Consider the following 24,980-nt stretch of genomic DNA (forward strand, 5'->3'; position numbering starts at 1 on the left):
GCCGGACCGGGCAGCCCCGCGAGCCCCCTCCGAGCTCCGCCGCGGGGCCCGGCCCGTCGCACCTGCCGCCGGGGGCGGGGGGCGCCAGGAAAGCCCGGAAACTGATGCCGGTGGGGCTCCAAGGGAGAGTCGCTGTCGCCGCCGAGAGTGGCAGCTTGACGACATGCGGAGTCCCCGTGGGAGAGCAGAGACCCCCGCGCTTCCTCCCTGCTCCGAGGCGGGGGGGAGGGGCGGCCCCGACGGGCGGCGGCGTCTCGCGCCTGCAGGTCGGGCACCAGCGCGGACACGTGTGGGCATTCGCCGGGGTATCCCGGGCCAGGCCTTGCCCCGACGGCCGACCCCACCCCAGGCCGACCCCCGCCTCGCAGGGGAGCCCCCCGGAGCGCTCTCCGACGCCTGGGAACCAGCCCCGCCCCCCGCCCCCGCCGCGCCGAGAGCTCTCGGGCCGGCGACTCTCGCGCAGGGGGCTGGGGCGGCGCGGCGGGGGGACCGGACCGCAAGTGGGGGCGGGCACCGCTGTGCGAGCAGCGGAGACGCGAGATCACGGGCGATAACCCCGGCCCTGGATGGCAGCTCGACAGGAAACCTCGAGGAGGAGCCGGGGCGGGCAGGAGGGGCGGGGCCGCTGCTCGCGGTAACCGCACGGGGGGGAGGGGGGAGGGGGCGCGGGCAGCCCGGCCGCGTGCGGAGGAAGCGCCCCCGCGCCCCTTCCCGCGTCCCGGGTTTTCTCTCCCTCTTGCCCAAGGCTGTCATTTAGGAATTGGGTTGGGGACTTCGGGGCTGGGGTCTAGCGCGCGCCCGGCTTCGGGGGTGGCTGGAGCGCAGAGGCCGAGCGCGCCCGGGGGGGCTTCGGCCGCGGGAGCAGGGGCGCCGCGGCTCCGGGTGGGGACAGCGAGTGTGAGCGCGGCCACCTCCGGAGAAGCCTCCGGAGCCCCTCGTTCTCTTCTTCCGCTTTCCGCGAGGGGCTCCGCCGCCGCGGGACACTGACCACCCCCGGGAGGGCCAGGCTCGCCTCTGAAATCCCAGGGGGCTGTCAACTCCGTCCCCGGAGGTCTCTGTGTATCGTTTAGAATCCAAGTCGCATTTCCTCCGACCCCGACCTCCGGGAAGCTTGGCGCAGTGGGAAGCTGCCCCCGGCCGCCTCCTGCGCTTGCGGCCGGGCTGCCGCAGTGTCCCGCAGAGTGGGAGGCGCAGGGTCCCCCACAGAGGGGGACAAGGTGTGGCCCAGGGCTCAGGAAGCCCCCGGCTGAAGGGGGCCTCAGGCAAGCAGGTTTCTGCTCCGGGTGCAGCGGGAGCCCTGGGGTCGTGCCTTCGGTGGCCTGGGGCCTGCAGAACAGCTCCGGGGGACTGGTGCGGCTGCAGGTACGGGCCGCGCCCCAGCCCCAGGCCCCGACCCCAGCCCCCGGCTCCCTTCCACCTCGCGCCTTACTTCGGTTGCCCAGCCCGCTCAGCCCGTTGTCCAGAAGCCCTCTCGGCCTCCTGCATGGCCCGCTCCCCGAGGGAGGGCCGGGTGCTCTGGCCGGAGCTGTGTTCATCTCACTTGAGGGTCAGACCAGACCGGTGCTCGGGTGGGTGATGGGGAAGGGAGAGAGGGACTTTGCCTCTCATGCCTGCCTCTCCAAGTAATAACAGCACCAGTAATAATCAGGCTGTTTGCCAGCAGTGATTGTTTTCGTGCTCATACAGAAATGGAACTGTATTCCCCCAACACCATTATAGTGACAATTTCTATATATTGGAGATATTTCCAAACCTCAGTAAGTCATCACCAGAAATGCACTGAGCTACGGCCTAGTTGAGGGTGCTTTGCTGGATAGATGGGTCCCTGTGCCTCCACTCTGTGCCTCCCTAGAACCATCCACACACACTCAGTGTGACTGAAGTGTTCATGTCATTCATGGAAATTAAGTAAACTTCTCCCCACCTCCCCCTTTCCCGGCTCCTCTTGAATTGAGTGGGAGAACATTTTTTGTGTATGTAGCCATCCAGCTGTGGATGTCAGTATCAATAGTGATATAGACATACATAAATAAACATTTCTATTGTGGTAAAGTATACAAAAATGTAATTTTGCCATTTTAATCATTTTTAGGTGTACAACTCAGTGGCATAAAGTTGTTGTGCATTTTTACCACTCTCCATTTCTAGAATTTTTTCACCATCCCAAACAAAAACTCTAACCAGATAGGGATTTCCATATTATTATACATACACAGCCTATATATCTTTTCTTTTTCATATATAAATGTTATGCACACCATTCTAGAGCTGGCTTTTTTCACCTAATTATCTCGGAGAGCTTTCCATAGCAGCAGATACAGAACTGTCTGTTGTATTTTTGGTTTCTTAAGCTGCTACATATCAATACACCAGCATTTACTAATTAGGTGCCCAGCTGGTGGATGTTTATGTTGTTTCCTTTTTTCTTTTTTGCTTCCGCAGATAATTATGTAATAAACATCTGTGCATGTATGTGTGTGTGTGTTTATGCACATGTGCCATGAAGATTTAATCTGCAGAATAAGTTGAAGTCTCAGAGAAATGGCAAAATTGGGTCGCCTGGGTGCCTCAGTCGGTCAAATGTCTGCTTTCAGCTCATGTCATGATCCCTCAGTCCTGGGATTGAGTCCCACATCAGATTCCCTTGCTCAGCAGGGAGTCCACGTCTCCCTCTCCTGCTCCCTCTGCTTATGCTTATGCGCGCTCTCTCTCTGTCAAGTAAATAAAATGTTTTAAAAAAAAGAAAGAAAAAAGAAATGGCAAAATCATGCGTGGAATTTTGACATGAAGGAGTTTAATAGAGTAGATTTAAGTAATGCTAATGTTCAAGGGCGTGATGTGGGGGCTGTGTGCTGTGTGGGGAAGAACACAGGCTTGGCAAGACCTGGTCTGTCATCCAGGCTCTGCTACATAGGCGCCTCAGGACCTCCATGACCTTCTGTGTCTTTATCTGTAAAGTGCAACAAAGAAGATCTGCCCAGATCAACCAGTCACGTTGGCTCAGGACCCGCCCTAGGTCATCATTTTAACCCAATTACCTCTGTGAAGGCCTCTCTCCAACAGTCACATCCTGTGGCACTAAGTGTTAGGACTTCAACATCTGCATTTGGGGGGTGGGGACACAATTCAGCCCATCACAAAGGGCTCGCTGATGAATATGTGCTCCTGAATGATAAAAGAGCACAAGGATGAAGGGATTTGCATCATTCGGTAGAAATCAACCACTTACTGTGTGCAAACCAGAGCTGGGCTCATGGGGCAAGGGCAGGAAGAGATAAAGATTACAATATTCAGGTGAATGCGAACAGACTATAGATGGTCGTTCTAGGGCAGTCCGCATCCTGGTGGCAGAGCCTGGATTTTAGGCCTGTCCTACAAGCCTGCCTGGGCAAAGTCAACCATGAACCAGATTTATTCCAATTGGCTAATTTTTTCTTTTAAATTTTATTCACATTCTTGAAATTACAAAAACAATGTGCATTTGTTATAAACACAGAAAACCCTGCAGTTGCTCCCCATCTCATTCAGAGTCAAGTCCACTGGCCAAGAGGGTCCTAACTAATGCCGCAACCTTCTTACCCTCTGACCGCATCTTCTAGCATGCTCCCTCTTTCATGCCACCCTGGCCATGTCTACTTCCTTACTGTTCAGAGACACCAGATCTACCACAGGACCTTTGCACCGTCTCTTCCTCTGCCAAAGGGGGTGCTTCCTTCACATATTCTCACAACTGAGGCCTTCTGATTCTGTGAACAGGGGTCCCTCTCTCTGTCCTTTTGTACTTTCAGGAGTGCGTAACCAGCAGGGAGGCTGAGGGTCTTTTTATTTATATAAGCTTTCAGCAGTTTTGCTTTTCCTCCTCTAAAGATTGCCTGTTTATATCTTGCTGATTTTTCTCTTGGATGAGTTGTCTTAGCTTTCATTTTTCGAAATTTTGTTGATTGAATTCTAAACGTGTAGAAAGCTTTAGGAATGAAGCTGTTCATCACAGAGTCCTTTACAGTGGTGAAAAAGTGAAAACAAACCACCTCCAATGCAGAAATAGTAAGTAAGTACTGGAGGAATTGTTGTGCAACCGTTAAAAAGGCAATTCAGTAGACCTGTGAAGTAGCAGGAAACATGAAAAATAGATATGTGAAATAACATGAAAATATAATGTTAAATTATAATACTAACAGGAAAAAATAGGGAAAAATTTTTCAGGGAAAACGTTTTTGCATAGAATAATTATCATTTATAAATAATGAACACCTTGGAAGGCAATCTGCCATCCGGGGAAGTGGTTGTGTTTAAATTAAGGGTGATTCTGATTATCTTGTACTTTCCTGCACTTTCATAATGAGTTGATTTACTTGAAAATGAAAAGTGATTGTAGATAAATTTTAAAAACTATTGCACGAATCATAACAAATGTAATGAAAGTCATAAGTAATACAAACAGGGAAATATTCTTCCAGAATCCCCTTACTTCTAAGAAATCAAACAACTCCCTTTCTTCCCCCTTTGCCTTGGAATCGTTGCCTGTGGGGTTATAAAATCTGTAGGTAGTGAGGAGCAGACATTCACTTCACAATGAACCAGGAGTATTTGAAATCCAGCGTCTGAGGGGCAGGGGGCTTGAGGGGACTGTGCCAAAGTAAAGCGAGTAGCAAGAAGCTATGTGGTACCAATATGTTATGCAAACTCGTTCTGCAGATCAAGGCTGGCTCCGGGTGGGTCAGCCTCTAAGGCACCGGCCCACACAGCCGCAATCTAGCAGCGCCTTCTGCCCCTGTTAACCCTGAAGGCCTCGCGGCGTCTGGCTGCCTCAAAGAAAGAAAGCCAAGTGTGGGGTCAGAAACACACCTGCTAATGGGGTGGGGTGTGAGTCTCAGAGAAGGTACGAGTCCGTCCACAGCCTTGAAGGGAACCCGTCTCCCTGGCCCTGAGGACCAGGAAGGGCCCAAGGTCAGTACGCGGTCCAAATGGTGAGCGAGATGGTATCTGGACTACAGCTCTAGACAGGCTGAGCTCAACCCCAGATCTCCACCTTTGGCATGTCGTGAACCCCTCTGAGCCTCGTTGTAAAGTCACCGTTACTGTCAGGACTGAATGAGAAAGCTCCCAGCTGCTTCAACCAGTGGTGGTCATCACTGCTTGGGGTGTCTATCTTTCCTACAGCGGTGGAAGTTAGTTGCTCCATGAAAGGGAGCAAATGCCTCGCAGGGGAGGTCTGGCTGCCTCTGGGGCTGTGGTCAATGAGCTGGGCACCACCCCCAGCACAGGCACCCCCAGACTGCTGCCACAGCCTTCCTGAACACACATGACTTCCTGTTTTCTAAATTCTCAGCCTGCAATGTCATCTCCAGCCGGGTCGGGGCCTGGGGGTGAGGCCGGGCTTCAGCAGGGCCTGGGGCTCAAGGTTCAGGCTGCAGGAGGCTGGGTCAGGCGGCTCGGAACCCGGCTGATCCTACCTGCACCAGTGCCTTTGTACTGAGAGCGTACCCGGTGAGGTAGCTGTGACATGCTTCCGTTAGTGACACAGATGGTTAAGCGCCAGAGCCAAGACTTGTGCTCAAGCCCTCTACCTTCGAAGGATTGGTTTTTGCTGTGGTGCCCAAGTGTTTCCTGTTGAGGGGGAGACCAGCTGGACACGGGTGAGATTTCAAAGGCTGCCTTACAGGAGTGGGACAGTCTGTGCTCTTTGGGCTTCTGAAAGCAGAGCTAGGACCAAAGCTGTTTTTGAACGACTCTGAAAATGTGAGCTCTCCACCAGTGACTGCTGAGTGGTGAGCGCCCTGTCACCCAGGGCATTCAAGCAGAGGCTGAAGGTATTAGAGGAGAAATGCCTACAGAAGGTGGGAGGCCCCCTGGGGAACCTGAATTCCAGAAGCGCCAGGATAAAGTGGAAAGACAAGGAAGGGAATCCACGTCGGACGCACGTGGGAACTTTCCTGCTTCAACTTCCTTGTCCGCAAGATAGAGTCGGTAGTAATTCTGCCCATGCCCTAAAGAGCTGTTCTGAGGATTCAATCAGATAACGCGAGGGCAAGTCTACACTGAGTGCAGGTGAGAGTTACGTTGTTATCCTTTCCCGAGGCCAAGAGAGCTCAGAAACGCCCCCCTGTCTCGAGCTCCCAAGCGCTTCATGGATCTTTGATTTTATCCTCATACACTTGAAAGGCGGGTGTCTTCATGGTGAGCAGGGGAGCCGAGCAGGTTCTGTCCCCCGCCGTGGCAGGAGTGAGAGGTAGGGAGGCCTGGTCCATTCCTGCGGCTGCTTAGCCCTACAAGGCCTCTGTGGTAGCGGAGAAGACCCCTGAGACGTGGCTCAGCGCCCCTTATCTCCGTGCCCCTGCATAACCACCCGGCAGGTCAGACTTCCCAGTCTTCCCAGCCCTCTGGCAGGGGTGGGAACCGAAGTTCAGAGAGGTCAAGAAAGCAACCCCCAAACACAGAGCCAGGAGGAGGCCGATTCAGCACTGGAATCTTCGTCTTTCTGGCTCCAAGGCCTATGATCTTTCCTCTTCTCACGTGGCCTCGTGGGGAGGGGAAATAAGCAAGTGAAACCAAAATGTATCACTTGTGCTTTCCAGGGCTTGCTGGGGCGAGGGCACCAGACACGAAACGCCCCTAAGCTGCTGGGACCACCTGCGAAAACCTGGCAAACAGTGAGGTGTGTGAGTTTAGGGCTAGGTGAGAAGTCTGGGTCCTGCACGCACAGGTGAGTCCCTCCCCCTGCCCCACCCCCAGGCTGAGAGGCAGGAAAAGTCCCAGGAACCCCACCCAGCTCTGAGGAAGTTACCCGAGGTGCTTAGGCCCCGTGAGAGAGCCCTGCCGACATTCTGTATCTCACAGAATCGAGCTCCATCAGGCACAGGAAGCAATTTTAAAAGTACAGATTGGCGGCCGCCTGGGCAGCTCAGTTGCTTAAGGCCACTGTCTGGGCTCAGGTCATGATCCCTGAGTCCTGGAACCGAGTCCCGCATGGGGCTCCCAGCTCCACAGGGGTCTGCTTCTCCCTCTGACCTTCTCCCCTCTCATGCTTTCTCTCAGATAAATAAATAAAATCTTTTAAAAAATATACAAATTGGGGTTCAAGTTCACTTGGAAGAGGAGCCCGGCAGTCCCTCTGCTCCCAAATGGGGTCGGGGCGGGGGTGGGGGGGGGAAGAGGAAGTTGGCTGGGGGGACGGCCAGCAGGACTGAGGCTGTCAGCTTTCTCGTGGCCAAGCCAGACGGACTGAGACCCGCTTTTCCTGTTCTCTGAAGCTCATGGTCCGACTGGGACACAGTACAATTCAAACACACCTCATCCAAAGAAATGAGACTCTGCAAGGGCAAGTGCCTCCTCCAGGCTGCCCTCTGCCCTCCCCATGCCCCCCGGCAATATTCCTGTGAATGGTCAGTGCCAGGAAACTTCCTGAACTGGCAGCTTTTGTGGAGACAACAGGGTGTAGAGAGCCGGCTGGGCCCGCGCTCGCTAATGAGACTCCGAACGTTTTTAGATGCCGTGGGCTGTGGGTACAGAGACTCTGATCCCTCTCCGTTGCCATGGAGTCTCCTCTGGGCGTCTCACGTAGCCTGTTCCAGGTACCTCGGGGCAGGCAGACTCCGGCTTATTGGGCTTCAAGTAAAAAACACTGCGGCACGACGGGTGGGGGTCTTCAGAGCAGGAAGGTGCTCCCTGAGCTCCCGTGAAGCAGGATGGGGTGGGGGGGTCGTCGGGGGTGGGCAGCATCTGGGGCTGGGTGGGGACTGGAGGCCAGAGCCCAGGGTACATCGTGCACTCACTGCACGTGGCCGCGGGAAGACTGTGCGTGTCAGGGCGGGAGCCTGAGACAACACCGGGTCATCGAGGCGCTTGTCTGGGAGATGGTTTCCGTCGCACTGGGCGTGAGCAGGGCATGGGACTCTAGGGAAGGCTGTTTATGCAGGATCCTGCGCCTGAGGCCCCCCCGCCCCCCACTAGGACCATGTGCTGGGGAGGGAGGCCCTCCCTCTGCTGAGACCCCTCACCCTGCCCCCCCCCCCCAAGACTGTGCAGGCTAACGTCCTGGCCGCGGGGACCTGGGGTGGCATAAAGTTTTTCCCTCCAGGTGAGATCAGCAGGTTTCCTACCAGCAGGATATGACGAGCCCTGTGAAGAGAAGGAGAACCCTGCAGATGGTGACCGACAGCGTCCCACATGCTGGCCGCCCACCACAGTCCTCTGCATGCGTCCCAGGGTCAGCTCTGTTGGAGGGGAGGGACGAGCGTCCGGCTTCCCACTTCAGCCGGGCCCTGGCGGTGCTGAGCTACACCGTGTTGGTGATGGGGATTGTCGTAAGCATCTGGGCAGTGACCTCCTGGCTGTGGACAAGGTCAGGCTCCGGGCCAGGCTCCCCCTTCCGCCCCTCAGCGTTCTGATCCTGTGTCCAGTACTGGGACTACGTGAGTGAGCAAGACGGGCTCTTCCAGGGCTTCGGCTTGTTTTTCTGCCAGGTGGCCTCGTGCTTGTGTTTTCCCCAGAATACCTAGAATCCCCTAAAACATCACTGCCCGCCATCAGCCTGGCCCCCAGGCAGCCTGATCATCTGGGAGCTTGCCTGACTAACACCTAGACGCGCTCCCCACGTCTGCAGCCCACCTGGACTTCAGTTTCCACATTTGCCGTACGTCTGTCCAGACGCAAGGGTCTGGCGCGCGGGTCCCCCGTTAGGCCTGGAAAATAGGGTCTCCTTATTTTCCAGATTTGCTGAGTGTGCCTTGGGCAGGGGGCCAGAGAATGGCCTGTGGAGGTCTGCGTCAGATGGAAAAAAGGCTCAGGGGGTCAGATCCTACCCCAGCTCTCCTGCTTTGCAAATAGGGCTTGTCGCCTTCCCCTGGTGACCATCACATCTGGGCCTGCGCTGGGAGGCTATTGTTAGGTTGTCTTTGCTCTCGTCAACACAACTCCTCTGATAGGAAGGCAGCATTTGCTAAATGGGAAATCATGTGACTGCTCAGAATACCTCCCCCTCATCAAATGCCCCCCAGTTTAACGGTGAGGGCAGGATCTGGTTAGCTGTGCGGCTTCGAACACCCAGAAGTTAGACACATCAGCGCCTCTCGTCCTACCTAGTTGAAAAGTTCTTTATGAAATTTGACCCTTTCTTCCTAAAAAAAAAAAAAAAGAAAGAAAGAAAGAAAAAGAAAAAACGTGTTGGTGGTGATTTGGGGGTTGGGGGACAATTACGGTGACAACAACAGCTGACCCGGAGCACTCGTGACGCGTGGGGTTGGGCGCCTGCAGTCCTCACTACCGCCTAGTGAGACACAGACGGGTGTTAGCTCCATCCTCCAGATGAGGGAACTAAACTTAAGGAAGTCGAGGAGCACACAGTTGGGAATTTCACAGAAAACACAGCATATAAGGACTGAGGCCTTAATTTCATTCTCCACGTCGGTCTGTGAGACGTGACTTTCTTGTAGGGTATGTGTGTGCGAGGCTGCACTTATGTGATGCTGCCCTTTCCCAAATCTCAACCCTGGAGACCCCCTGGCCGAGGCTCCAGCCAAGACCTAGTCAATGAGAAGCAGGGGGAGATGGGGGCGGGCAGCCACGATGGAGAGTCTGAGCGAGACCCTCAGTCAGTTTCTGGGCCCTTGCTCAGACCCTGGTTTCTCCTGGGTGCTGTGGACCTAGGGCAGAGGCCAGGAATCGTGAGAGAAAACAACCGTAGCTGTAGAGAAAAGCAGCCACCATCCCCCATGTTAAATACTCACCTTCCTTCGCGGCCGGATGTAATGAGGATATGAGAAGGTGTGCGAGGGGCTCAGGGAAGGAGGCAAACAGCTCTCTGCCCTGGCGATGAGGGTGCAGGGAAGAAGCTAGAACCAGGGAGCCAGTGTCTCTGCCTCATGCCTTTGAGGGGGCATCCTGGAAAACTCTCTGCTGTTTGAGGGAAGCCCCTCAACCCAGTGGAAGCTATGGCCTTAGCCCCACGAAGGCAGGGACTCAGAAGACCTTACCCACCTCTTGGATGTCACTGTTCTTCTGGAAGAAATGGACAAAAACATCTACCAATATATTTTTTTATTTTATTTTCACCACACCCTTAAGGTAGATCTGATTACCAACCATTTTACAGATGAAGAAACTGAGGTCCAGAGAGGTGAGGTGACTTGTCCAAGACCACACAGCTACTTGGCGGCAAGGGAGGGGCTAGAATCCAGCTCCAGGGCTCCTTCTCTTCCAGCATTCCCTGGCACTGAGCAGGTGCCCAAGAAGTAGTTAATCGGTTACCTCATTGAATTAGGTCCTGGGTCCCTGTAGAACTCAGGGCAGTGTGACCACTGCCTTCCGCAGGCCCATGGCTCCCAGCAAAAGCACAGCTGGCCTGGGTGGATGGCGGATCCCTACCCCAGGAAATATGTTGCGGTTAATATCCTCTCCTCGGCCAAACCACACACAGCCGACTTGTCATGGGCCATAAAATCATGTTGCTCTTTAAAGAGAAAGAAAGAAAACCTGTCCCTGTTACTTATCTCTGGGGGAGGCAACCAGTCTCCTCCCCCACCGCGCTGGCTCTGCACTACATGAAGAAATATTTCTTCTCATTTGTTCTAAATTTACTGTCCAGTAATTTTTCTGTCCTCATTTTATGTGACAGGCAGCTGAGCGATTTTCTCCCAGCCTTTTTTCTGAATCTCAACCACCCCAATAAATTGCTGCTGACACCTCTTCTCCATTCCTAAAAGAAAAAAAATCACCCCAGCGTCGGTGGCCTTTCTCGGGGGGGTGGCCTGCCTCCTAGGGGGTTTGGACCCTTACCTGTGGTCAGTGGGGGTCCTGTGGCTCTGCCTCAGGGCCCGAGGGCAGGCCAACTTTGCATCTTTGCTGAAAACCCAGGAAATCTAATGAACGGCTCCCCGGCACCCCTGTGCTCAAAGCTCAGCCATTGGTCTCCAGCCCTCCAGCCCAGACAGCCTAGGAGGAGGGGAAGCTCAGAATCTGGGAGTTGTGCGTGTGGGGTGCTTTGGGAGGGTTGGAATCAGCTATTGAATCTCCAGGGGCGAAGGTGGGGGGATAAGTCTCACCACTGAGGGAAGGGGGCCAGCTAGCAATGGGAGCTGGGAGAGGAGGGAGCTCGAAGTGGGTGGGAAAGTCCTGGGGAGCTCAAAGAGAAGCAGAAGAGGCGGTGTGAGGGAGGCATGGGGCAGCTGGGCCTGGGCTGGTGGCCGGAAGCTTACAAAGAGATCAGCCACCAGGGCCCCAAGAGGTCCTGAATCAGGGTGGGAGTAGAAGGTTTGAGATTGGGATTCAGGGACGTTAGAGGTGGAACCCAGGGGCAGCCTGGGATCACCTGCTCCCATAGGGCAGGTGGAGGGGGGGGGTAGATGCCCAAAGGCTGCTCCTGGAGAAGGGTGGGCGGAGCGGGGCCCAGGGCAGGAAAGCGATGCGAGGGGGGCTCACTCCCTGCCAGAGTCCTGGGCACAGCCTCTGGCTTGCAGCTGGCTAGGGGGAGTCCTCTGTGTTTCTATGCGGGGCTGTTGGGAGGATCTGGTAAGTTATTCCATTAAAGGGGTATCTGGCACATAGTAAACACTGAAGAAACGTTAGTTCTCACCCTTCTTAGTGGAAGAGGCGACCGATAGAGGGTGAATACTTTGCCCTGAGTCAACCCACAGACGCGCAGCCTCCACTCCCACAGCCGCGGCGGAGGGCTGCAGGTGGCCACCAGGGGGCACCCTGGCCTTGGGAGACGCCGCCACTGCGGGCCCCCGCCGCGTTCGCGGGCTTGCTTGGCGGAGGCCGGTGCTAGGACGGTTTGCAGGCTGAGCTGCTGCACACATCCCCAGCAGGAAGGACAATCTAAAATCCACGCCTTCTCACTCGCAGTGCCCTGAGCTTTCAAACAAACATGCTCCGATTTAACCAGAACATTTACCATACGGCCTTCCCCACTCCCTTTGCACAGTAATGTCAGAGCCCACTAGATGTGCACTGCTGGTTTGACAAGAGTTAATATGGCTGTGAGGACTCGGGGTTCATCTGCAAACTGGGCTGGAGCAAGCCAGATGGAGTTCTGAGCTGCATTTTGTAGGATGTGTCAGACTTTACCAGATGGCAGGGTTGCAGGGACAGAGAGGGAAAGAATATGTAGAGGGAACAGTGCATGCAAAGGCACAGAGGCAGAGTCTGGAAGAGCAAGGTGTGTCCCAGGGATTTTAAGTGCGGGAGGGGAGGGAGCGGGCAGGGACAGATGAAGCTGAGGCCGTGGGGCTGAGACCAGTAAGCAGGGAGACTGCCAGGTTCGGGCGGGGAGAGGCTCCCCAAATACACCTTTGTCTATTACTCACGAGACCCCTTGGGACCCAGCCCCACACCCCCACCGCCCTGAGCGGGAGACCCTGCTCAGTGCCTGGCACCTGAGGAAACTGTGAGTCAAGGGGGGAGAGTTAACCCAAATTCTCACAGTCCTAATTACTGATATTATTCAAACATCAGTCCTGTTCTCTGCCTGCGAGTGGGCCTTAGGGAGCTACATACCCTAATTCAGGTGGGGTCATTCATCCAGACATGGGCATTTTATCAGGGCATGGTTCATGTGGGAGGTCGCACACAGCTGGGCTCCAGTGGGCCCAAGGCACCATCCTGTGTGCACTGGGCAGCTTCACCTTCCACCTAGTTTCTGTTTCTTTCCGGTCTTCCCAGGACCTGAGGCCCCACCAAGCATCGCGTCTGGCTGTTAGCGGAGGCTGGGTTTTCCCCAGAGCTGGTCCAAGGGTACGGGAGGAAAGTTGTGGTTAGACGGGGTAGAGAATGGATCTAGTTGCCCCACTTGCCAGGATTTCCTGGCCTAGTCAGTCCTGGGGCCACCTTGGGATGGTGGGCACGTGTGCTGTCACCCTGGGCCTGGCTGATCAGTCTCATCTCTTGGCACAGGGGCACAGAGCTTCGGCCTGCTGGACCCCAAACTGTGCTACCTGCTGGACGGAATCCTCCTCATCTATGGTGTCATTATCACTGCCCTGTTCCTGAGAGCAAAGGTGGGTACCATGGGCCTTGGGGAGAAGGTGTGGGCTCCCCTGCTTGGTGCATGTTCAGAAGGGCCTTAATGTTGGCAAGTCTCAAGCACGGTTAGGGCCTGGAGCTTGGTGTCCATGGCAAAGCAGGGAGCAGCCAAGGTTGCAGTTTGGGTGGCCAGGGAAGGGGGTGGGGTGGTGTCTGCCACAGCCCTGCGGTGGCGTGGGGGGAGAGTGGGAAGCTGGGCGTCCTTCTGAGGAGCCACACAGATGAGCAAACATCAGAGCATCCCAGGGCAGGGCTACTGCTGGCAGGAAAAGGGCTTATGTCTCAGACAACCGAGAGCCGGAGGTGGGGCACCCACGTGTGTTCCCAGGCTCTGCTGACCCACCGCCGATGGAGGTGGAAGCAACCTGTCTCTGGAAACCTCGGGGTCCCTGTCAGTGCACGTGAGGGGGGCCCAGAGCATGGGTTTTCAGCTGGTGCCTACAGAGCCTGGATTTCTTGAAAGGGCTGGACTGGGTGTGCCGCGGTGCCTGCAGCGGGTGGGACGTAGCTGGGTCCCTGCGACCACTTGGGTCCTCGCGCCTACTGCCCTTTAGGACCGCAGACTTCGGCAAAAGTCTTCATTTGTAGAAGAGTCTTACCTACTCATTTTCTTTTTAAAAGTGTGAGCAGGGGCGCCTGGGTGGTTCAGTGGGTTAAAGCCTCTGCCTCCGGCTCAGGTCATGATCCCACAGTCCGGGGATCGAGCCCCGCATCGGGCTCTCTGCTCAGCGGGGGGCCTGCTTCCTCCTCTCTCTCTGCCTGCCTCTCTGCCTGCTTGTGATCTCTGTCTGTCAAATAAATAAATAAAATCTTAAAAAACAAACAAAAATAAAAGTGTGAGCACAGCTGTCCTAGATGACCTCTCGGGGGGGCTTCCAGGGCTGTGCCCCCGTAGGATCTCGCCGTTTCTCTCCCTCGGGCGGCGGGAACAGCGCCGAGGGCGAGGCTCAAGGACACTAAGCTGGAGCGATGTGGCGATGCACGCGAGGTCGCGAGAGGAGTGGGGGCCCCGTGCAGCCACCGCCCACCTCGGAGTCGCCCGTGGAGGGGGGGGCGGCGTGGGGGGCCACATGGTGCAGCGCCCAGGCGGGGAGCGGGGCTCTAACCCGGCCACCCTCTCTCCCAGTTCCAGTTCTGCCGGAGAGCGGCCGCCCCTGAGGACCCGCAGGGCCCCAACCAGCTCTACAACGTAAGTCCGCCTCGTCCCACCCCCCGGGTTTTCTAGTCCGCACGCGGCGCAGGAACCGTCGGGGCCACGCGGGGGCTGCAAGCCTGCGCGCCCTGCAGCCGATGCGCGGCGCCCGGCTCGGAGCCCCTCAACCCTCCTGTCCGTGGCTGGCGGGGCCCCTGCAGGTGGGGAGGGGGGTCAGTCGGCCTCCAGGGTAGCGGGGAGCAGATTCCCTCTCCCTGTGCAGTGGATCCGTTCACACACGCACACGCGCGCACACACACACGCACGCGAGCCAGCGTGCTGCATGTTCTCGGAGATGCCCTGTGAGAGGCTGGTCCCCAGCTGGCCCCCAGCTGTCACCCAGACCGCAGTCCCTGCTCCTTTCTGTGAGAGCCGCCGCCTCCCAGAGGGGACTCCCCGTCCAGCGGTCCAGTCCTCCTGAGGGTGTCGTTCCTGGCTCTGAGGCTTTCCTGTCTGTTGTAGGAGCTCAATTTAAGAGGAAGAGAGGAGTATGAGGTTTTGGACAAGAGACGAGGCCTGGACCCTGACATGGGAGGAAAACAGGTAAGGTAGTCCTCTGTCTGCCTGGGAGTGTGAGTGAGTGTGAGTGTGCCAGCGGGCGTGCTAGGGACAGACGGGAGAGGCCTCCACTCTATCAGCACAGTCCGTCCTAACACGCTAGGGGCCTGGGGCCCCAGGACAGCCAGAGCCCCAGCTGCTTCCACCCCTCCTCTTCCTTCCCGGGACTCCATTCGGCATCACGAGGGACCTCCCACACGGGAACATGGCACTTGGCCCTTGCGACCAAGCACCACCCACCTCCCCTTAACCTGCTTGGCCACCCTGAGATGCAGGCCCCCAAAAGGACAGATCTGGTGAAGAGGTCCATGCAGGAAGGGCCCAAGGCCGTTGGACACGGAATTCTGGGCACCAGGTATCCCTTGGAGCAAGGTCTGGCTCCAGGCTCCTAGTGGTTCTGTTCTCTTGCCTGTGAACTCTGCACCCTGGAGGGAGCGGAGGCTGGATGAGGCCAGGGCAGGGTCCTCTTATAAACAGGGTTCAGGGGTGCCTGGGCAGCTTAGGCAGTTAAGCATCTGACTTTGGTTCAGGTCATGATCTCGGGGTCCTGGGATGGAGCCTGTTGTTGGGGTCCCCAGTAAGCTGGGAGTCTGCTCCTCCCTCTCCCTCTGCCCTTCCCCCACTCATGTTCTCTCCACCTCTCTATTTAAATAAATAAAACCTTAAAAAAAAAAAAAAAAGCAGGGTTCAGCCCAAAAGCCCAGGCTGCCCAGGTTTTAGGACACTGCTGCCTGACAGTGCCCAGCGGCCCTTGATGTTTCTGGCCACACCTGTCCCCCCAGCCCCGCCCTGTGCCGGGCATGTTGTTGCTAGAGCCAACGGGCACAGAGGAGACACTGGCAGTTTCCTTGGTCCCTGCCGTCCAGCCTCAGCTCGCCTCTCCTCTTTTTACTTAGATGAGGAGGGGTGAAGGTGGGGGTTGGGGGTCACTAGGGCTTGCTGGGCAGTGACTGGCCCTGCTCTAAATGAGGGTACTTGGCACCTTTTTTTGAAGCCACTTGTGACATGTTTGGCACTGTCTCTGCAAGGGGACACAAACCAGCTATCAGCAGAAACCCCCCGAGGCCAACCCTGGACTAGACTGGGCTGAGGAGGCCCTCAGGAGTAGGGGGTCGTGGTGGTGGTGGTTGAGAAGCCAGTGTGCCCGGGAGTGCGTGCGTGTGTGCTAAGAAGTAGGAGCCTCAGTAGATCTGTGAGGGTAAGGGTGGCGGGGGCAGGGCTGTAGGAGGGAGCAGGGCCGGGGACGGGGGGCAGGCAGGGGTGGCCCAGGGTATGAGGAGGTGGCAGGAAGGGTGCTACTACTGTCCTGGCCTGGAGCCCCATCTCTCCACCCCTAACCTGCCCCTCATCTTTCCCAGCAGAGGAAGAGGAATCCTCAGGAAGTCGTATACAATGTGAGTACAGGTGGACATTGGAGGGAGGCTCTGGGTGGAGGCACTGCTCCCTGCCCTGCGTCTTTGCCTCACTTGCCCTTCACCTTCCTGTGCCATGGGACTCACCTGCTTGCTGCCTGCAGAGATTGGATGTTCAAAGGACACCCCCTTCCTTTGCCTTCTCCCCTTCCATACCTGGATCTGCTGTTGGTGGTGCCAGGGGGCAGCAAGGTCGGGCTGGGCAAGAAGCGGGGTGGGGGGCAAGCCCCTCGGAGGGGCTTCTGCTCCCAGAGGCCAGAGTCTGTTCCTGAGTGTCACCTCTTGTTGGAAGGTCAGCTCTCCACCTGGGTGTGGATCTGATTGTGGTTTTCAGGCTGTTGATCTGGGGCTGCCCCGAAGGGGACGGTTGCAGGTAACCTCCTGGGAGGAGAAGCACCTCTTCGTCCTTCCTGCATATGGGGGAGGCACAGCCCATGGCCTTGGACATATAAAGAGACACGTAGCTCAAATAGATGGTGCTGGAGACTCCCGGTGAGCCCTTGCACTGTCCCCGTTCATGTGCTTCGGCTAGAACCCCACATTTCATCTTCAAATCTAGGTTGAGCTTCTCAGTTCAGTGCAAAAGGGCTGGCTGCTCAGAGAATGTCCCCAAGGGGGTGCCTGGTGGCTCAGATGGTTAAGTGTCTGCCTTCCGCTTGGGTCGTGATGCCAGGGCCCCGGGGGCCCGGGGGCCCGGGACCCAGTTCCACATCGGGCTCCCTGCTCAGTGGGGAGCCTGATTCTCCCACTGCCTCCTGAGAAGAATGTTCCAAAGTGTGAGGAGCTGGCTGTGGACAGAGAGGTTTGTGAGAATAAGGACCGGAGCTTTGACTGTGGGAGCTCCCTGCCAGGTAGGAAGCTGAGAGGCTTCCTCTTGTGCAGAAGCCCACTGTTTTCTGCATTAGTTAGTAAATTCAGTGTCCCACGCCCTCTGCTTTTTCCAGGCGCTGCAGAAAGACAAGATGGCGGAGGCCTACAGTGAGATTGGGATAAAAGGCGAGGTGAGTGCTGATTCCCAAGGTTTGGCTCAGGGTGGAGAGGCCCCCAGGGAGGGAGGGAGTCCCTCCTCACCTTCTAGAGGTCCCTGCTGTAGGCCTCCGTCCGAGTATCACCAACAGAATGCCTTGTGGTAGCTGTCAGGGGTAAAGCGTAACCCAGCTCTTCCCCACTCAACAGCACCTAAGGCAGTGGGGGAAGGTGATGTTCTTTCAGTAACCAAGTCTAGATCCCAAGACACACTAAGGTTTGTAAAAAGCAAGGCGAATCTGTCACCATCAGTAATCACCAAGCGCTTACTGTGTGCCACGCTGGGTTCAGAACTTAGGACTCTGGGACTTCGGGCTAAATGAAAATGCAGGGCCCCTTATTTCTAAAAGATTAAGAATTTCTGAATGATGAGAGCAGAGTGCTGACCCCTCCCGAGTAGGTGCTGCGTAGGTCACGTGTCCCCAAAGAAGGTCTGGTCAGTGCTTTACCAGGTAGGTGGTCTCACGTAATCCCCACAATAACCCAGGGAGAAATGTGCGCCGTGCAAGGCACGGGAGGTGAAACGGCTTGCCCGCGGTCGCTTAGCTAGTAACTAGGGGAGCCCAGCTGTGAGGGGACTCTGCAGCCAGAGCTGCTCCCACTCCCAGTTGTCACTCCCAGTGAGCACTGAAGCGTAGCCAGGAACTCTGCGAGTGGCAGGGATGCCCATTTATTCCAAGCGTCAGGCAACATGGCCGGCTCCCATGCAGCCTGGATTCTAGGACTCTGATGTCTCTGAGCACGTGAGTGGGGACCAGCAAACCTGGACCCCACTGAAGCCAGTCCTCACCTTACCTGCCGAGTGAGGTCTGACCAGTCGCCTTCGGACCCTTCTCCCCCACGCCTGGAAACAGTCACCTCTGACTCTCTGGGGGCCCTGAGAATTGGGGCCTTGAGTAGGAGGCTGCTGATGATTGACTGTCTGCCCTTTTGGTTCCTTCTCACAGAACCAGCGTCGGAGAGGGAAGGGGCACGATGGCCTTTACCAGGTAAGCTGCCTCTGGTCTGTGCTGCGGGCACCCCCTCCCTGCCTGGTGCTGTCTAATCAGGGACAAGTCTAGACTCCCCTGTTTTGTTTGTTTGGTGGCACCCAGCTCTTGCCATCAGCTGGCCAGGGCAAAAACCACAGGTCCCAATTCACGTCTCAGTGCCACATCTGCCCAGAAGGCCCTGGGGCATGGCTGGGATTCAACCATCCAAGCATATGACTTGGCTCCAACCAGGAGACCATGGGAGGCACTGGCCACAGAAAAGCAGCAGTTGCCCAGAGGGCTGATGTAGGCAGAAGACACCTGCCTCTTCCCCCACTGCTCTGGGCCCTTGAAAGAAGCCTTGCTCTGCCTTGTATCCTCAGACCTAATAAGATGGCTGGATGGGTGGGAAAACTGAAGGGGGAAAAAATAAAGAGAAATAATAACTTTAAAAAGAAGATGTTACAGTCGGGTGCCTGGTTTATGTAAATCAGTGTGAAAAATTATGCAAATCAAGGATACCCAGCCTACTTCTCTAAAATACAATCCCCATCGGGTTCTTATTTGGCTACTTCTGGCTCCCCTGGGCTCTTTAGAGCTTGCTCGAGTGACTCCAACGTGTCAGACCACCCAGCTTGCCTGAGTTTAGAATGATGTCAAAGGGCCCTCAGAATGATCCTGAGTGTGGCAGCTTTGATCTGTCTTCTGGACCAGGGAGAGCTGTTCCAGTGGGATTGGGACCAGCTTGCCTGCCCCCCACCCCCCGACAAAGAGCATAAATCTAGTAGGGTGACATGGGAAGGAGGCTGGGGGGAGAGGGCTGAGGTCAGGGGGCCACTCTCTCCCCGCGACAAGTCCTGGCTTCCTGGAGGCCCAGGTATGAGGGACAGTAAACTCTCTGGAGCACACCTGATTCCAGCTCAGAGTTCAGGGATGAGGGGTGCTCCCCTTCCTCTTGGGTGCAACAGAAAGTTCTTCTAGGCCCACGCACAGGGCAGAGAGTGTGTCTCTCCTGCAGCCCTCTGGGAGGCACGAGGGGCTCGTTCTACTCGTTGACCTCTAGGTAGGTTTGTGCCCATGCGGAACTCCTGACCCACTTTTCTTTTCTGATTTGTTTTCACCAGGGGCTCAGCACGGCCACCAAGGACACCTATGACGCCCTCCACATGCAGAACCTGCCTCCTCGCTAACAGCACTAACCACAAGCCAGACCCGTGGACACCCAGATTGTTAAAGACACAGGATAAAGCATTTATAACCCAGTTCACCTCCAAAGTGTTTCCTCTTAAGAACTGGGTGCTTTGCATTGTTAACATTTGGACATATCCAAATTGGAAACCATCATCCCTGGACTCCGGAGGGCAGTGTGCTCCTGCCCATCCTTGAGGAGTCCGTTGTGAGGGCGGCGCGTTTTGGGGGTTTCTGCGGGGGCGTGGGGGGGGTGTCTTCCGGTGCATTGGACACTGGGGACGGGCCCCTCTCGGGGAGGCCCCGGGCTCCTCCTCACAGCCGAGTTCTGTCCATGTATTGTCAAGTCCCCAGAGAAACCCCAAATGTTAGCACATATCCCAATAGCCTTTATTGTTCCCTCGGGATTTGAGTGGCTTTGCTCCTGCTGTAAATTTGGCTTCTGTCATCAACCTGTGCCTTCATTTCAAGGTCACTTGTCACTGGGGCAAAGGGGCTGTGTGTCTCCCCGTGAAAGGGGGCGCGCGTTCGAGTGGCTGAAGCAGGGGAGCGGGGCAGCGGCGACGGAGGCTCCGCGAGAGCAGGGCGGGCTGAGAGGACGGGCCCCCCTCAATCAAGCGTCATCCCTCTTTATCGAAACAGCATTTGTGGGCTGCGCACTCGGGGTCGATGAAGAAGCCCCGCACGCCCTCACGGAGCTCTCAGCCTCCCGCGGGGGCCGTGGGCCGTGAACTGACCGGCCTCCAGGCACATGGTCGGTGCCACTGCGGAGTGCGAACGGCGGGGCGAGGGAAGGGGGCGCGAACACCCCCCCAGACACCCGTTCACTTCCCGGCGTCCCTGTGAAGGCTCCACAGGCGGCACAGCGCCCCGCACCCCTGCAGAGACCGGAAGGCTGCGGCAGGCGGGAGTCGCCTCGGCCGGCTTCCGGGGTCATCTGCGCCGCCTGCTGGGAACGCCTCGGCTGGCTTCCGGCTTCCGGGGTCACCTGCGCCGGCTTCCGGGGTCGCCTGGGCGGGCGTCCCGGAGCACTGCCGCGTGAGGTGTCGTGTGTGACGCTCCGCTCGGCCCGGTTGTCATTTAGCTGGCGTGCAAAGCCCTGCTTACTTTCCGCATAGTAAACGCGCCGGCGAAGATGCCGCTTTCGCCCCGAGCTATGTTTCCGCCGCCCGGCAGGTAACGGGGATTCCCGTAATTCCGTCTGGGGCGGCCCAGCGGTGTCCTTGCCTTGGGGCGAAACTGCCGACTCCGAGCGAGCGCGGTGGCTGCTTGGACCCTGCGTGCAGGGACCGGGAGTGCTGCCCTCCGGGCCGGTGGCCGTGTCTCCGGGCCGAGTGGGCGTCAGGCCGGGCCAGGCCTGGAAGGGGCCGGGGAAGCCGCCGGGACCGCGGGGCTCCCAGCCCCGTGGTCAGCTTGGGGACGACGGGCACGTGGCAGAGGGAGGCCCCGGAGCAGCCACGGTCAGCAGAGTGGGGGTGTGGGGGTTGCAAACGGCCGCTGACGCCTGCACAAATCCTCTGTCTGCAGGATTTGGGGAGGGCTGGAGGATGACAGAGGTCCCTTTGGGTCAGGTTCTCTCTAAATGTAAAAGCGGTAAAAACGGCCCCAACTCGTCAAGCTGCCAATTAACACTGGGTAGACTTCGAGATCAAAAACCCAAGGTCACGGCTGTTAAAAGCCCAGAGCCTTTGGGATTCCAGCGGGAGCAACTCGCATCTCAGCGAGGCATGCATGTAACACCTCAGGAAGAGACGGCGCTCCATGTGAAACCTGACCTCGTGGGGGGAACTCAATTCCGTTCAACAAATATTTACCCTGCACCGACCTGTTTCTGTGCCCAGCACTTTGCAAGCTCCCTGCGAGGACACAGAAGAGCCACCGCAGAGCTGGGGACTTAAAAACAGTTTGCCGTTGGATTCCAGCCACATCACAGAAAGAGCAGCATCGTCCGGCTGGTCATGACACCCAGGGGGCAGGTAGGAGGGGTTGCTGCCAGGGAAGGGGTGCAGACAGAGCCCAGCCAAGGGCTGGGGAAGTGGAGCGGGTTTCATGGGTGGATGGCTTCTGAGGACAGCTGGCCCTAATTAGGCGACCTGGTCACCAGGCAATGGAATGGGAAAATGATAACGAGTGGCTTCAGCTGCCTTGATTCCAAGACAACAGGTGGCCCTTTTTGGGTTACTACTTTTCTGTCTTCTACTCACTGGGCTTTTTAAAACCTGAGGTTGAGTTCATCTGTTAGTCAAAATGAGTAAGCCTCAGGCCTAGTCAAGGTCCGCTGAGTTATCTGTAGGCCACATGACCCGTACTGTTGGCTTGAAAATAAGAGTTTGACCCAATTCAAGAATCTGACTCAAGAGGCAGGGAGGAAAGCTGGCAGCCAGGTGTGGGTGCTGTGGCTGACCTGGGTGGGTGGGTGAGGACACGTACTGGACCACATGCAAGACAGACAGCTGGGCGCGAGATGAGCACGCGCCAGGGGAGCGAAGCAGGGGCCAAGACAAGGTGTCCCCGGCGCCGCCCAGCTCCTGCCCTTCCTTCAGTCTGGCAGTCTTCTTTCCAAAGCACAGCTGGGTCCTTTTCATCCCAGGAAGTTCTTGATCATAAAAGATGGGCCATCAACATACTTTAATTTAAAAACAAACAAAAAACATTCTTGGGGTGCCTGTGTGGCTCAGTCATTAAGCGTCGGTGTAGGTCATGATCCTTAGGCCCCTGGTTTACAAACACAATAGTCACTGAAGGCCAGGTGTGGCAGGTATGAAAAGGGGAGATGATCCATTCAAGCTAACAGGATAGCTCTGAAGGGGACTCAGGGCCTCAGCATTTGGTTCTAGCCGTTTAGCTGTCAATCTTGTTCTGTCTGAGTAACTCGTGCATTTTCTTGACCTGGCCCTGGATAATTTCTGTGAACCTATGACTCAGGCCTAACTACAAATGTATGTCCTACAACTCAAAGCCCTCATTTCTGGAGAAGAAAAGGCAACAGTAAGAGTAGACATCATTCACTTCGTCTTACAGGTGATTCAGCTCGACAGATGACAACCAGGAGTGGGTTAAAATATAACCACATTTTTAAAAAATTAACATATGATGTATTATTTGCTTCAGGGGTAGAGGTCTGTAAATCATCAGTCTTACACAATTCAGAACACCATAACACATAAGCTCCCCAGTGTCCATCACCCAACCACCCTATCCCTCCCTCCACAACCCCCAGTAGCCCTCAGTTTGTTTCCTGAGATTTAAGAGTCTCTTATGGTTGGTCTCCCTCCCTGGTCCCATCTTGTTTCATTTTTTCCCTCCCTACCCCCCACAACCCCCCACCCTGCCTCTCAAATTCCTCATATCATGGAGATCGTATGATAATTATCTTTCTCTGATTGACTTATTTCGCTTAGCGTAATACCCTCTAGTTCCATCCATGTTGTTGCAAATGGCAAGATGTCGGGGGTTTTGATGGCTACATAGTATTCCATTATACACACACACACACATAGCCTCTTTATCCATTCATCTGTGGATGGATATCTAAGTTTAGTTAGGCTATTGTGGACATTGCTGCTATAAACATTCAGGTGCACGTGCCCCTTCAGATCCCTACGTTTGTTATCTTTAGGGTAAATACCCAGTACTGCGATTGCTGGGTCGTAGGGTAGCTTTATTTTCAACTTTTTGAGGAACCTCCATTATGTTTTCCAGAGTGGTTGCACCAGCTTGCATTCCCACCAACAGTGTAGGAGGGTTCCCCTTTCTCCACATCCTCGCCAACGTCTGTTGTTTCCTGACTTGTTAATTTTAGCTATTCTGACTGGTGTGAGGTGGTATCTCACTTGGTCTTGATTTGTATTTCCCTGATGCTGAGTGATTTTGAGCCCTTTTTCATGTGTCGGCCATTTGGATGACTTTTTTGGTGAAATGTCTGTTCATGTCTTCTGCGTATTTCTTAACTGGATTATTCTTTGGGTGTTGAGTTTGATAAGTTCTTTATAGATTTTGGATACTAGGCCATATCTGACAAGTCATTTGCAAATATATTTTCCCATTCTGTCACTTCTCTTTTGGTTTTGCTGACTGTTTCCTTTGCTGTGCAAAAGTTTTTGATCTGACGACATCCCAATAGTTCATTTTTGCCCTTGCTTCCCTTGCCTTTGACGATGTTTCTAGGAAGAAGTTGCTGTGGCTGAGGTCAAAGAGGTGCTGCCTGTGTTCTTCTCAAGGATGTTGATGGATTCCTGTCTCACTTTGAGCTCTTTCTTCCATTTTGAGTCTTATTTTTGTGTGCGGAGTAAGGAAATGGTCGTTTCATTCTTCTGCATGTGGCTGTCCAATTTTCCCAACAACATTTGAAGAGACTTTTTTCCATTGGACATTCTTTCCTGCTTTGTCAAAAATTAGTTGACCATAGAGTTGAGGGACTATTTCTGGGCTCTCTACTCTGTTCCATTGATCTATGTGTCTGTTTTTGTGCCAGTACCATACTGTCTTGATGATGACAGCTTTGTAATAGAGCTTGAAGTCTGGAATTCTGATGCCTACTTTTGTTTTCCTTTTCAACATTCCTCTGGCTATTCAGGGTCTTTTCTGTTTCCATATAAATTTTAGGATTATTTGTTCCATTTCTTTGAAAAAAATTGAGGTCTTTTGATAGGGATTGCATTAAATGTGTAGACTACATTAGGTAGCATAGACATTTTCACAATATTTGTTCTTCCAATCCATAAGAATGGAACATTTTTACATTTCTTTGTGTCTTCCTCAGTTTCATTCATGAGTACTTTATAGTTTTTTGAGTACAGATTCTTTGCCTCTTGGTTAGGTTTATTCCTAGGTATCTTGTGCTTTTGGATGCAGTTGAAAATGGGGTCAACTCTGTAATTTATTTCTTCTGTCTTGTTGGTGTATAGAAATGGAACTGATTTCTGTGCATTGATTTTATATCCTGATACTTTATTGAATTCCTATGTGAGTTCTAGCAGTTTTGGAGTGGAGTCTTTTGGGTTTTCCATGTGAAGAATCATATCATCTGCAAAGGGTGATAGTTTGACTTCCTCTTTGCTGATTTGGATGCCTTTTATTTCTTTTTTGTTGTCTGATTGCTGAGGCTAGGACTTCTAGTACTATGTTGAATAGCAGTGGTGATAGTGGACATCCCTGCCGTGTTCCTGACCTAAGGGGAAAGCTCTCAGTTTTCCCCCATTGAGAATGATATTCGCTGTGGGTTTTTCACAGATGGCTTTGATGATATTGAGGTATATACCCTCTATCCCTACACTGTGAAGAGTTTTGATCAAGAAAGGATGCTGTGCTTTGTCAAATGCTTTTTCATCATCTATTGATAGTATCATATGGTTCTTGTTCTTTCTGTTATTAACGTATTGTATCACATCGATTGATTTGCGGATGTTGAACCAACCTTGCGGCCCTGGAATAAATCCCAGTTGGTTGTGGTAAATCATCCGTTTAATGAACTATTGGTTCCTACTGGCTAGTATTTTGGTGAGAATTTTTGCATCCATGTTCATCAAGGATATTGGTCTGTAATTCTCCTTTTTCGTGGGGTTATTGTCTGGTGTTGGGATCAAGGTAATGCTGGCCTCTTAAAATGAGTTTGGA

General features: G+C 54.8%; 1 protein-coding gene across 1 annotated transcript in view; it reads left to right on the forward strand.

Moving 5' to 3' along the window:
- Positions 1–19,816, forward strand: part of CD247 (CD247 molecule) — a 68,358-nt gene extending 48,542 nt beyond the window's left edge. The window contains exons 2-8 of the mRNA XM_044266122.1: positions 12,889–12,992; positions 14,144–14,206; positions 14,672–14,752; positions 16,126–16,161; positions 17,124–17,180; positions 18,153–18,194; positions 19,301–19,816. Coding sequence (XP_044122057.1) covers positions 12,889–12,992; positions 14,144–14,206; positions 14,672–14,752; positions 16,126–16,161; positions 17,124–17,180; positions 18,153–18,194; positions 19,301–19,366 — 449 coding nt within the window. The 3' untranslated portion in view covers positions 19,367–19,816. The remainder of the gene's footprint in view (positions 1–12,888; positions 12,993–14,143; positions 14,207–14,671; positions 14,753–16,125; positions 16,162–17,123; positions 17,181–18,152; positions 18,195–19,300) is intronic.
- The last annotated feature ends 5,164 nt before the right edge of the window (positions 19,817–24,980 follow it).

This window comes from Neovison vison, chromosome 10 (assembly GCF_020171115.1).
Source record: "Neovison vison isolate M4711 chromosome 10, ASM_NN_V1, whole genome shotgun sequence".
NCBI lineage: Eukaryota > Metazoa > Chordata > Mammalia > Carnivora > Mustelidae > Neogale > Neogale vison.